This window comes from Somniosus microcephalus, chromosome 9 (genome assembly GCF_052327205.1).
Source record: "Somniosus microcephalus isolate GS21.2 chromosome 9, FLI_Smic_1.0, whole genome shotgun sequence".
Taxonomy (NCBI): Eukaryota; Metazoa; Chordata; class Chondrichthyes; order Squaliformes; family Somniosidae; genus Somniosus; species Somniosus microcephalus.
This window is the reverse complement of record NC_140995.1, coordinates 164,030,237-164,044,801: the sequence shown is the minus strand read 5'-3', so window position 1 is coordinate 164,044,801 and position 14,565 is coordinate 164,030,237. Positions and strand designations below refer to the sequence as shown.

General features: G+C 39.3%; 1 protein-coding gene across 2 annotated transcripts in view; it reads left to right on the top strand.

The window, feature by feature from the left end:
• The window catches only part of pnisr (PNN-interacting serine/arginine-rich protein), a 42,134-nt gene extending 28,022 nt beyond the window's left edge, over positions 1 to 14,112 (top strand). For both annotated transcript variants that reach the window (XM_085997440.1, XM_085997441.1), the window contains exons 9-12: positions 2,340 to 2,393; positions 4,783 to 4,962; positions 12,411 to 13,548; positions 13,786 to 14,112. In XM_085997440.1, coding sequence (XP_085853566.1) covers positions 2,340 to 2,393; positions 4,783 to 4,962; positions 12,411 to 13,548; positions 13,786 to 13,816 — 1,403 coding nt within the window. In that variant the 3' untranslated portion in view covers positions 13,817 to 14,112. The remainder of the gene's footprint in view (positions 1 to 2,339; positions 2,394 to 4,782; positions 4,963 to 12,410; positions 13,549 to 13,785) is intronic.
• Positions 14,113 to 14,565: the final 453 nt, after the last annotated feature.

Sequence of the window (14,565 nt, the reverse complement as noted above, 5' to 3'; positions counted from 1 at the left end):
CTGGCGAGAGTTTGCAGCCAGGTGCATTGCCAGTTTTTTTTGGCTCAACTGTCCCAATCTTATTTTAGAGATTACGTAGTATTTATAGCAGAGAAATGGGCCATTCGGCCCAACAGGTCTATGTCCGTATTTATGCTCCATACAAGCCTCCTCCACCTTACTTCGTCTAACCCTGTCAACATATCCTTCTATTCCTTTCTCCCTCATGTACTTCTCTAGCTCCCTTAGAGATTAATGGTTAGTCTAAAATAGTTTTGCTATTTGATAAAGGTACAGTACTCAATTCACAATATAGCTGAAATCCGAGCTTATGTCTGAAATTGACAAAAGTGGAATTTATTTAGGGTTACTTATGTAAATTTTAAAACTAACTCTTTAATTACCTCTTGAAGGTGACCTATGTAGCTGATCGGTGATAACGTTGCCCTTGTAGGTGGTCATTAACAATTAGTGGTACAGTGGGTTCAAATCCAGCCTAGACTGATGGGGTGGAAGTCTCTCTGACTAAGTGTCTTGTATGAAATGTGTGTGGACAGTCTCATTCCAGTTCCTGGTGCATATGGGCCTACAGCACAAAATTGTTCCTAATTTAGCACTAATTGGTAATGTAACTCAGACAGGCCTAAGGATGGTTGCTATGAGAAATGTAAAAATGTAACACTACTGTGGTAGGGGGCGCGGTTCTGAGATTAGGACCGAAAGAGAGAGTGAGCTTTACTCCACATCTGGCTGTGTTGTACAAGGCCCTGGGAGTGCTCTATACTGAGACTGGGTACCTCAAATTGAAAGTGCTCCATTTGCCAGCAAGACAGGAAAACAAAGAACTGCAGTTTGAAAATTGCACAAACCCCTGTGTACTATACCTTTTTTTAATCAAATGACTAAATTGCTAACCACTGGTGATAACCCGACTTTCAGGGTCTGTATTGGTCAAACAGGATTTGGTAACGGACCTGTTGTGAGGTAACCCTTTTGGTTAATTGAGAGTTTTGTTTGTGAGGGGTTTGGTTGAATGGGACTTTACTGTATGCAAAACTAAAATGAAGTGTATTTCAGTTAAGAAAACTTTGATTTAATATTTTCTCCCACAATATTTCAAATTGCTTTAAAAAAATAAAAAATAAAAAAAATTTAAAAATAAAAAAAATTAAAACCTCCATGATACTTTTTAAAGTATCATTGATATTGACATTTTTTCTCCAAAATGGAAGTGCCCGCCAAACAGGATTTCAGAAGAAAGTTGTGTTCTGGATATTATATCCACAGAAGGAAGATAGGGGATCTTTTGAGATTTATGACTTATTAAGGGTAGCCATTGTAAAAATGAGCATGGGTATGTTCTGAAATCCTTTCAGTAAATGACTAATAAAGAGAGCAGGAGTTATATTCTCTAATATATAACACAGATATGGGTAGCTATACAGGTAGCTCAGGAATTAATGCAATTTCTTTTTATTATACTATTTGTTCATAGTTGTAATCAGAACAAAAGTGAAGGTTCCATTATTTCCCTATATTTGTGAATTTAACAAATTAGGGAGTGCAGCTTTAATATCCATTAATAGTTGGTGGTTTTCGGTCATCAAATCATTAACAAACTTATGCTAGCAGTGTTCTGCAATAGTGTAATGCAGTTATTGTGATCTGTCTCTACTAGTGCACAATCAAAGTGCAGCAATTCAATTTGCAGCCTCACATCTGCAACAGCCTCTGAACTCTGTTTCTTGGATTATAAGTGCAGTGCATATTCAGATATGTACAATTCACTTAATACCTGAATTTAAGGATCAAAAATTGGGATCATTTTGGTTTAATGTGAATCCTGAAATCAGTGATATAATCAACCTACCTTTTCAGATTTTGCATTTGCTGCCAAGCCAGTAGTAATATTTCCTGCTGAATACATACTGATATGTATCACTGATTTTTTTTAATATGTCAGCATTTCACTATATTTTCAGGTTTTGCTTCCCTAAAGGCAGGAAAATTATCAGAAGATTTATTTTTGAAAAGCTGACAGTGCATCTCCTTGCCATATAAAAAGTCCTATGAAACCCAAATCCTTTGCTCCCTCTTAGTTGATAGTGCATTATTAGAGAAGGACACCTTGCCATTTCATGTTAGAAGATGCTAACTGATTTTGTTTTAGGTGATATAAAGTTGTAAACAAAATGTGCCTGTTATGTGAAGCACTATGCTCTTGAATGGATCTTTTTGTTTATAATGTTTCTTCTCTCCCTTGCAAAGCAGCTGTAGTAGTACAGTTTTGCAATGCCATAGAAACTCATGACTTTGAAAAAGTGTTAACATGTTGTTCCTGTTGTTGATGTGATACAAAGCTCCTGCAAAGCAGCTGGCACAGTCCAGTGCACTGGCTTCTCTAACTGGACTTGGTAAGTAACATCCTTTGTAAGAAAAAAGGGGTAATGGGAGAAAGGGGATGTGTTCAAAATTTAAGCTTGTACATGTGTGTACCTATGTACTTTTTAACTGAACATGTGCTTTTAACAGTCAACAGGTGATAATTATGTACTTTCAGCTCACTCTTGTTTTCTTATCCAGTTGTAGATTACTACATAAACTTTATGGAAAGCATTGCTTGTATAGTACTAGTGACCAAGCTGTGCTGCTGACATTGCAGAACTTCATCCTTGCCCAGCCTGAACTTTCACACCTCTGTACAGTGCAACCTGTCCCCTCTTCAGTCCTCAAAAGTAATTGTTACAGTGATATAATAATGCCCGTTTGTGTCAAATCAATTTTCTGTTTCCAACTGGAAACTGGTGAAAGAAAATGACATCTGTGAGAACCCAATAATTAGAAACTCATTGTCATTAAATCAGATTTAAGCAAATAAACCTATTACAGACAGTTGGGAACTAATGAGCTTTGCCTCGATCGGAAGCTGATTGGTACATCTATTTTATTTTTTCCTTTTGTTAGCAGTGCCACTTTAATCGTGAATGCTGTGGTACCAATACTACTTCCACACTGTTGCTTTCATAGAACAAAATTATTCAGACTACTCAGTTGCTGGTTCATGCCATGGTTATTGTTTTAAATATTTGTTAAAGCCAAAAAGACTACCAAAGAAATGATGTGTTTTAAGCTCCAAAAATGTGAGTCAGGAATCTGTTCCTGCAATATATCTTGCATGCTCCATAGTTGGAGATAACAAACAGCAGTTGTACACTGTCTCCCTTATGTTAATTATTTTTCATGATGGTTCATCTTGCCTGTAAACAATTTGCCAGTTGCTACAAATAATGATTATTTGTTTTGTTTTTTATCTATGCTGTATTATAGTGATTCTTGCCTGCAATTTCTTAGTATTTACTAAGAATGTTAGCAAGACGGTTTAAGGTGCAGTAACTTTCCAGTATTGCAAAATGTGAAGTCTTATGTTGTCTTGCCAGGTGGTGGTTTGTATTTGCTTTTTCCCCCCTATGATTAACAGCTACGGCCCACCTCCTCAAACTAGGGAAATTACTTGCACAAATAAAATACAGGCCAGACTTCATATCAGAAAATTTATAAATACTGTAATAACAAAGTTTGAACCCATTCATCTACATTTATGCTCCATAGCTGGAGATAATGTAACATTTTTTTCCTTTTATTTACATACAAAGCTTTAAATGCACATTTAAGGTTTTAAGATACTTTATGGTGCTGCATACACTTGGGTTTGTTAATATTCACTGAATAATTTCCAACTGAAATTGTTTCTCACCCCCCCCCCCCCCAAAAAAAAACACATATGGTAAGCTTAAAGGATCCATAACTTCACAAAGAATTACCCAAGCTATGAAGAAAAAAAATTAAAATAATTTTAAATGAGAAGTTGAAGTCAAACATGATTTTTTTTTTTATAATTTAAAAACATTGCTTTGTGGTTGCTGTTATGATGCCATTTTATTTTCAGTTGTCTTCCCTCAGGCCAGTGACTCATGCCTGGGTACATTTCCACTGTTCTATAGCTACCCTCCAAATCATACCGGGTTGATTTGAGAAATCTAGTGTGAAATTTCCACAGGGACTGGCAGCCCTTTTGCACCTTGCCCAAGTTACTGTTCACCATGGAGCAGAAAGAGTGATCTTGGCCTCACTTAGTGTCCACATGTGCATTTTATCAGAAAGAGTTATAGGTAGTGATGAAGAGCAAAAATCTTAGCAGATTTTTTCCCTCCCGCTCTCTCCCACAAAATATTGTCAAGGGACCGCTGCTGCAGCTGAGGCCAGCAAACTGTACACAGACTAGGGATTGAACACGTGACTTACCTGGTCTGTGTGGCTCAGAACCACATGTTGGTGAATTTACTCCTCAAGCCATCTGCAGTGCTCCTCATTAGCATATTTTAAGTGTCTTCAATTAAGTCAATAAAAATGCAAGAGTTTCCTCAATGTCAGAACTTGTGGTGCTCACAAAGAGGTCACTATTCTTTAGCTACCCTCCAAATCATATCGGGCTGATTTGAGAAATCTAGTGTGAAATTGCCTTCAATTTAAGAATTGATAGCACAGATTTAAATTGCTGTCAATAGCTTAGTACTGGAAGTTTATGTTCTTGAATCTTACCTGGATAATGCTGCAGAAAGTATTTTAATTTTAACATTGATACTAAAATGTTTGATATTGCAATATGCAAATAGTTTCAGTACTTCAGGAAAGAGTTTAGACAAACTAAGGCAAAGTATATTAAGCATATAATGAACTAAATTACAAATATGCTAGAAAGCATGTTCTTGCCACTGTGAAAGAAACTGGGGTTTTTATGTGCAGGTGGACTGGGCGGGTATGGCTCTGACAGTGAAGATGAGAGAAGTGAGAGAGCCTCCGAATCCTCTGACACAGATGATGAAGAACTACACCGTAGAATCAGACAAAAACAGGATGCCTTTAGACGCAAAGAAAGGGAATTGCAGCTCCTACTACAACAGCAGCAAGAGAAACAAATGGAAGGTATGACTGCTGTCTGAGGTTAGATTATATTTTCTACTGAAACCTTGTCAATGGGGTGTTCTCCAATATTAACCTTTACCCACTCCTTAGCTTTTTCCTTTCCTCTCCTGAGAATGTTTGCCAATATTGGTCCATGGGTAATAACACTCTCCAGTATCTGACTCATGTAATCATTCTCCTTTACCCATGAGCTTCGAGACAGAGAGGGAAGTTGTACACCACTGCTGCCACCTGGTTGAGATCCAGCTAGCTCAGGAATTGGACCCGAGACTTTCCTGGTCTGAGTGCTTCACTGAACCATTCACAGAGCCAAGATTTTCATATCAAGATTTAAGATTCTGTTATCTTTAATGAATATTCTGCTAGGATCACTGGAAAGATTTTATATTTGCTACATATATTTGGATAGATTAGAGGGGAGTTGAGAACTTTTTTCACCCAGAGGGTGGTGGGGATCTGGAACTCATTGCCTGAAAGGGTGGTAAAGGCAGAAACCCTCATTGCATTTAAAAAGTACTTGGATATGCACTTGAAGTGCCAAAACTTACAAGACTATAGACCAAGAGCTGGAAAGTGGGATAAGGCTGGAAAGCTCTTTTTCGGCTGCCACAGACATAATGGGCTGAATGGCCTCCTGTGCTGTAAATTTCTATGATTCTATACTTGGGTGGCAAATTTAATGGACCCCCTGAAGTGGAATTCTTTGCATTTTATAATCCACAGATACAGGAAACTTTGTTATATCCGGCACCGACGGGACCGAGCTGTTGCCGATCTATCAAAACTGCCGGACATACATACAAAGTTAATGTTGAAGCATACGGAGATATCTCCGTATCTGACAACAAACACTGTTGCTTAGCAACAGCTTCAAACAGTCAGCCCGTACCTTGGAAGCGTCTCTGTAGCTTAGCAACAGCTTCAGAGAGACTTTCCAAAGCCTGACTGTTGGGGGGGAAAAAAGCCACGAGAAGAAAAACAACCTAACGCAACGGCTCCTGATTTCTGCCGGTAGATCGAGGTTTCCGGACATACAACCTCCGGATAAACCAAAGTCTCCTGTAATTGTTTATCATACAAATAATTTGAAAATCTGTAGATTACAAACAGTGAGCCAGTGTTTTTTACATACTGTTAAGAAGTATACATGATTTCATAAATGTTTGCAATCTCTTCTCAATCTGTATATTTGTAATATACGTATCACATTTTAAAAATCTCCATTTGTTTGTACATGTTTACAAAACCTTACTTCCTCTTGTCATGTTTTTGGCACACTTTTTTTGTCAACTTTTTCCATTATAAATTCTTAGGCAATTTCCACTATGGACATATGTAAACCTGTCGCACTGTAATTATACCACCTTGCCAGTGGTATTGCTGTATTCCCTGAGTTTTGCCTCTCCCAGCTCCTCGGCCTGTACTGCGGAGAAATTCCTATCTTCCAACCAACTCGAATTCTCTGCTTCCCATATTGTTTAGTTTTGCTATTTAACTAGAAAAATAATAAAACTAAATATTATTTTAAAAAAAAGACAGCATATTTGATTTTAAAATGAGGATTGAATTATATCTGCACACCACAGTCCAGCTATCTCCCGTGCCTCTTTCTTCACCCATGGTCTTTCCTTCCCATGTACAACGCTATGGGAAGTCAACTCACCTATTATTAAAAATGTTGTGTATTGCACACACCTCTTGTATATATTAACCTATCTTTGTCACAATTTTTGAGTGATGCTTTCATTGCCATCATTAAGGTATCAACATAAGAAATAAGAGCAGAAGTTGGCCATACAGCCCCTTGAGCTTGCTCTGCTATTCAGTAAGTTCATGTCTGATCTTCTACACCAACTCCACTTTCCTGCCCTATCCCCATATCCCTTGAAGTGCCCAAAAGTCTTGTCGATCTCGGTCTTGAATATACTCAATGATTGAGCATCCACTGCCCTCTGGGGTAGAAAATTCCAAAGATTCACAACCCTCTGTGAAGAAATTTCTCTTCAGTACAGTCCTAAATGGCCGGCTCCTTATCCTGAGACTATGACCCCTAGTTCTAGACTCTCCAGCCAGGCGAAACAGCTTCTTGGTATCTACCCTGTCAAGCCCTCAGAATTTTATACGTTTCAATGAGATCACGTCTCATTCTTCTAAACCCCAGAGAATATAGGCCCATTCTACTCAATCTCTCCTCTTGGAACAGCCCTCTCATCCCAGGAATCAATCTAGTGAACCTTCATTGCACCCGCTCTAAGGCAAGTATATCCTTCCTTAGGTAATGAGACCAAAATTGTACACACTACTCCAGGTGTGGTCTCGCTAAATCCTATGTAATTGCAGCAAGTCTTCCTTACTCTTATACTGCAACCCCCTTGCACGAAAGGCTAACATATCATTTGCCTTCCTAATTGCTTGCTGTACCTGCTTGTTAACTTTCTGTGATTTGTGTACAAGAACACCCAAATCTCTCTCGATACCATCTGTCAATATTTCACAGTGTCAAAATATGTCTCTTTCCTATCACACTTCTGTGATGCAAAGTTTTGGAGACCATTGGCCACTAGTTGGCACTTTTGAGCAATCCTATCTGGTCTGCTTGCCATTTTGTTTTCTTTTCCAATTTTTGACTCTGTTTTATTGGGTTTTGCTGAAACTGCACAGCCAAATTCCAAGCACCGCTTCCACGTGTCCAACTCATTATTTTTATTCCGGAACCTACCACTCCCCATCCGGCTGATTTCCTTTCCTTGGCAAGAGTTCATTGGGTCTCAGGGCTAGCACTTGGGGGCCTACTCACCTGAAACATTTATGTTTTGGAGCCTCTCCCATACGGGGTGTGTCCCTGGTATTATGGCCTCCAAATTAGGGCTGTTTGGGCCTCAAGCCTTCCCCGTCGAGCCTAACAATTTCCAATCATCCACTTGACCTTCAGCCCTCTTTGTTCATTGGATCTCCCGTCCTCTCTTCCTGCTGGATTCCCAGGATTGAGCGGACGAAAAAAAAGTCTTTACAAACATGTGAGTTTACTATACAATTATATAGCATTTGCTCTTTAAGTGCCCCCTCAACTAAGCCACTTTTCAGTTTAATATTCTTAAGCATGTAGTTTTTAAAAAAAATCCCTGGTTTCTTCCTCGCGTATGTATCTATTTAAACGGTTTCATCACCTTTTTTATATATTTGCCACTAACTCAGTAAATAAAGGTCTTACTGGATTAGAGTCACTCTTGCCAAAAAAAACCCGACTTGGGTCACTCAATCTGACAAAGCTCCAACGCTGATCTTAAAGCCATGAGCCAGCATGAATTATTTTTTTTAACTGCAAACCAACAAGCTCACATCCTAGCAGTTAATCTACATAAAGTCCCAGCAGCTGTCAGTAACTGCCTCACAGGTTCAAGCTCAGCCCTGGCAACTGCACATATCTGAGATGAACCAACCCGACAAACCCGCTAACTCAGCAAATACAGGAAACTTTTTTTTATCAGGGACCGACGTGGTGCCAGTTCATCAAAAATTCCGGATAACCGAGAGCTATAGTAAAAGATACGGAGAGCTGAGAGCTCCGTATAAAGCAACAAACCCTGTTGCTTAGCAACAGGTGCAGAACAATGGCCACAAGTTCCAAGCATCTCTAGCTTAGCAACAGCTGCAGCCACACCCTTGCACAGCAACAGATCGAGGAAGGCAAGTACAATATGAAGTAAAACTTACCTGAACCTACTCCTGAATTTTGCCGGTTAACCGAGATTTCCGGTTATTTAGGTGCCGGTAAATCGAAAGTTTCCTGTAAGCAAAAAGCAACTTAGGATAGATCAACATTTCAGATCTATGACCCTTTGTTAGAGCCGTTCCAAAATATTAACCAAACCCTTTTCAATTCTTTACAGATGCTACCTGACGTAAAGTTTTAACATCCATTTCTAATAGCAAATCAAATGCATTTCGATTGGTATTATGTCGAAATAAAATGACCTACAAAACAAAAATAGCTCCAATTATATTTTCATTTTAATAAGAACTTTTGGTTCTCCATGCTACAGTTTGTGATATCTATTATGAAAATGTTGTCACATCTAGACATCCCACTTGGTCTAACATAAATTTCTATATCATGCTTCTTGCTTAACCTTCCCACAAGCAATGCTCTGCATTCATTGTAAGAGTGCAGAATATTTATGCCTTGTGAGCTAAAAAGGGCCCACACCTACACTTACCATCAGAATAATACATTTTATAATGTTCCTATTCTTAAAAAAAAAAAAACAGCTAATCCTCCGACAAACCGTGTGCAGCACGATGGATGATTAACTGGTATATAATAAACTCCCAAGAGGTGCATGCTTTTTTTAATTTGATGTCCATGAGCAACACCATGGTAATTAATTAGTGTACATACAATAGGGGCAGAAATCTTGAGGCACCAATGCCAGTATGCAACCTCCCTAGACATGTGCAGGTGAGAGGGCTACAAGGATCTGCGCTGACAAAGTAAACCAAGGAAGCTGGGATTTAAAGCCAGCTGACAGTCTGCAGAGAAATAATAGGGCTAAGTTTTATAATGCCGCACTCTTGGTGTGCCAGAGTCTCTGCCAGGAGCAATATTTGTAAAAATGACTCTAGAACCCAAGAAGAAGTAACATGTAATTGACCTCAAGATGTCTCTCTTTGCCATTATTAAACTATGTGGCCTTAAAAGCAACAGCATAATACATTGTGCATTGCATAATGTCCCTGTTCTTACTGTCTGACTTGCCATGGGAGATCAAGTGCTAATATTTTAATAAAATCTTTCCCTGTCGATGTAGATTTTGATCCACCTGTAGTGGGTTCTGAATCCAGAATTTAGGACATACTCCCTTCAGTTATGCTCCTTCGTTGTCATCTCCTGAAGATGGAGACCTGGGCTGAGCTTTGCGTGCCTACAATTCTCCTCCAGAGATGAAAGACTTCAATTATGTGGCGAAACTGGGGTTGTTCTCCTTCTAGCAGCGAGGGAGGGTTAAGAGGAGATTTGAAATCGTAAAGGGTTTTGATAGTAAATAAGGAGAAACTGTTTCCAGTGTCAGAAGGGTCAGTAACCAGGAGACACAGATTTAAGGTAATTGGCAAATGAACCAAAGGCGACTTGAGGAAAACATTTTTACGCAGTGAGTTGCTATGATACGTGGCAGATGCACTATAATGTGGATAAATGCGAGGTTATCCACTTTGGGGGTAAAAACAGGAGGGTAGATTATTATCTAAATGGCAATAGATTGGGAGATGGGGAAGTGCAGAGGGACCTGGGTGTTCTTGTGCACCAGTCACTGAAGGAGAGCATGCAGGTGCAACAGGCGATTAAGAAGGCAAATGGTATGTTGGCCTTCATATCAAGGGGGTTCGAGTATAGGAATAGGGATACCTTACTACAGCTGTACAAGGTGCTGGTGAGACCGCATCTGGAGTATTGTGTACAGTTTTGGTCGCCCCATCTGCGGAAGGATGTTCTTGCCATGGAAAGAGTGCAACGGCGATTCACCAGGCTGATACCTGGAATGGCGGGAATGACCTACGAAGAGAGATTAAATAGTTTGGGCTTGTACTCACTGGAGTTTAGAAGATTGAGAGGGGATCTCATCGAAACATATAAAATTATGGCAGGCCTGGACAGGCTGAATTCAGAGAGAATGTTTCCAATGGCCGGGGAGCACAGAACCAGGGGCCACAGGCTAAAAATAGCGGGCAAATCATTTAAAACAGAGATGAGGAAGAATTTCTTCACTCAAAGAGTGGTGAGCCTGTGGAATTCCCTGCCACAGAGGGCTGTGAAGGCTAATTCAATAAATATTTTCAAGAGAGAATTGGATATATTTCTGAAGGCTAAGGGGATTAAGGGTTACGGAGAAAAGGCGGGGACGGGGTACTGAACTGGTAAGATCAGCTATGATCTCAGACGAAGATCAGCCATGATCTCATTGAATGGCGGAGCAGGCTCGAAGGGCCGAATGGCCTACTCCTGTTCCTATCTCTCTATGTTTCTATGATCTGGAATGCACTGCCTGAAAGGGTGGTAGAAGCAGATTCAATCGTAGCTTTCAAAGGGGAATTATATAAATACTTGAAGGGGAAAAATTTACACGGGAGTGGGACTAATTTGGGACGAGTTGGCACAGGCACGATAGGCCGAATGGCCTCCTGTGCTGTATCGTTCTATGATTCTATAATACTGCATCTAAGTGACCAGGTTTTGTGTGAGTCTAAAATTGAATGTTGGTAGGCTTTTTAGCCAAGCTGTATCTGTCTTAACTAGATGCATATTTTGAAGCAGGAATCGGTGTAATGAATAGGAGCAAGGATCTTGGCTGTGTTTTTTCCCACCATCCCATGCCAAGTGATAATTCAGACCAAGTGTTCTCTGTCCCATCACTGTGCTAGCTAAAGTTGCATTTACCTACTGAACATTTCCTATAGGGTCCTTTTTTTTCCCAAGTCCCTTCCAAACTATCCAACTACTATACATGAAAAGCTCTTTTTTTTTAAAAAAAGCAAATGACCAGATAGGCTTCAGAAATTATATGGTTCTTTATTTTCAGTAGATATTAACTAGGTATGTCAGGAATGTCAGTAAATAGAAAGCATGAAGTGTGCCTGCAGGCGGAATAGTAATGAGTACATTTCTTCACCTAAAGACTAAATTGAGCCAATGAATCAATGTATTACATAGCACCTTACCATGTGAATGATCCATATGGAAGAAGGAAAACTTGGCAATAAAGCATTTTGAGATGAAACTACTGACTGATTAGCTTATACTCACAAAAGTACTCGCCATCTTCCTCCAAAAGTGCTCTATTTATAGTACTGTCTTTGTGTCTATGCATTGTTTAAATTTAGATTAAATTCCTGTAATTTTTCCTTAACCCAGGGATGTCCAAACAGTGGCCCAGATAACTCGGTCCTAATTGCACTTGTTTTACAATTTGCTGGTTTGTGCTGTTTCAATTTTGTGGAGCTAAAAACTTGAAAAGGGCTGTTTTTTTGCACTGTTGCCTCATTTGTACATAAATCCTAAATCAGAAAGCCATGATTTGTTACTTCCCACAGCTTCAACCATATGTAATGGTTACATGAATATCGTATATGGTTCCCAAGGCTCTATATGGTACGCGTCAAGCAATCCACAGACTCAAAAGTTTGGATGCCTCACCCTAGCAGCTTCCTTTAAGGGTCATCTTGTAGCTTTGTAATCGGACATGGTCCATGGCATTTAAAAAAAAACAATGCTTTAATGTGTGAATTTCACTTCAAAAAGTTCTACCTGCCCTGGTTTTCCGTGTTCATTTTAAATTAGTTTTGTGTTTGCACATAGCTAAGACACAAACCTCTCATTGAAACTCGTTCGTAACTTCTCAAGATCATTTTCGGTTCAGTTTCCTTTTTTAAAATTATTTTTCCTCTTTTTCCAGATGCAAAACATCAACAAGAGGGCAAAGTTTTCAGGGAGGTGGATATTAAAGAACAGAGTAAAGAACATGGTGGCAGTGCAGTAAAACAGGAAGGGAAAGAAAAAGAGTGTGAAACTGTTACTGAAAAGAAAAGAACTCACAGTGAAACTGAACCCAACTCAGAAATGAGCAAAGGCTCCAGTGAGAAAAATTCAAAGGAAAAAACTTCAAGAAACAGAAGTTCCTCCAGCAGTAGTAGTGGGAGTAGCAGCACCAGTGGCACCACTAGCAGCAGTAGTAGGTCAAGGAGCTCTACGTCCAGCAGCAGTACAGAAAGCAGTAGTAGCTCTTCCTATTCCTTTTCTCCTAAGAGAAAGAAAAAGTGGAGCCGTAGCAGATCCCCTTCCCGTAAAACTAGACGTAGTAGCAGAAGCCAAAGTTACTCCCGCAGGCACAGGAGGGAGAGGAGCAGAAGCCGGGATCGACTTCGGAGAAACAGTAGAAATGGGAGTTGGGAGAGGGAGAGGCGTAGACATCGCAGTGGGTCCCGGAATAGGAGAAGCGGGGACAGGCATAGGAGTAGAAGCAAAAGTGATGTCAAGCGTGTCAGTCGCAGTAGGAGCAAGGAAAGACGTAGGAGTCCTGAAAGGCGTAGGAGTCATAGCAGGGGTAGAATAAGACAAAGGGGAAATAGTAAAGACAGGGACAGGAAAAAAGTTAGGAGTGGAAGTACAGAGAGGGTTAAAAAAAGAGAGGAAAAGAAAAGGGACAAAGAAAAGGATCAGGACAAAAAGAAAGACAAACAAAGAAGTAAGGATAAACAAAAGGAGGATAAAGATAGCAATAAGTCAGGCAGTCAGGATGAGAGTAAACTGAAGAGAAAGAGGGAATCAGAGCGGACTTACTCGCGTAGTAGCTCCAGTAAACTTCCACAACAATATTGCAGGCAGGATAGCAAGTCCAGCAAGAAAGGATCTACAAAGGATGGTAAAAAGCGTTCAGACACAGAATCTAGTGCAAGGAGCAGCTCACGTTCTCCAGATAGCAGCAGAGAGAAGAAGGCAAAGAAATCGAAACGCAGTCGCTCAAGATCAGTGGAAAAATCTCAAAGGTCTGGTAAGAAGGCAAGCCGCAAACACAAGTCTAAGTCACGATCAAGGTAGTACACATTTCATACAATTTTTCTTTCTTTATATGTAAAAGTTATAAGGCCAGTAATGTTAAAATGGCACGGACATATTGGTCTCTTCTGCGCTTTGTTTTATATATATATACTAGCTGGGGGGGTATATATATTAAAAACTTAATTTGAAATACTGTATTTTCAATTAGTTTAGCTGGTGATTAGAGTGCAGTCTTGCATGTTATTAATTTGGTTTTTTTTCTCCTTCTGCAGGTCGAGGACGCCCAATAATCGTAAGCATTAAGGGGGAAAAATGTCTGGCATCCTTGCCATGATCAGAAATTCCATGAGTTTTGGAGGCTTGTCTCATTATAGAGGCATACGTGACAACTGTGTAGGTGTTTATATGTATATAGGTGTAAATTTTTTCCAAGTGCTGTCTATAGTTCAGTACTTGCTTAAGGTTTTATTTGTATTGCATTCTTCTGAGATTATTCACACTGTAAACACAGTTTGCTTTCAGTTGTAACATTTTAACATAACTTACACTAACTGTAGTTTGCTGTCAATAAACTTTTCAGATTGGTTTTGTTAAACATTTCCCATTGTTTACTGCTGATATTTATGACCTTTTTTTTAAAAAAAAAGGTATGAACAGTAGGAAGGATCAACACCTGGAGAATAGTGATTGAAGAGCAGTTGATTACAAAGCAGTAACGTCCACTTGAAAGGCCCAGTTTACATAAAACACACAAACAAATCTAAAAATAGTCATTTGCACTCTGAGATTGAGTTACTGCCTCTAATTAATTACCACATGTAATCATTTGTGCGTATTTGTTTAATACCTGTATATTAAATTTCTTTAAATTTTCTCTGGTACAAATTAATATGGAACTTGCTTATATCATGTAAAAGTAATTTGAGGGAATAACTACATGAGGCTAAGATTTACTGTAGAAATGTTCAAAATCAAGGGATGGTATACATTTTCATCAGAAAAAACAACATACTTAATTCTGTTCTCCACAGTAATAATAGTCACAGTAAGTA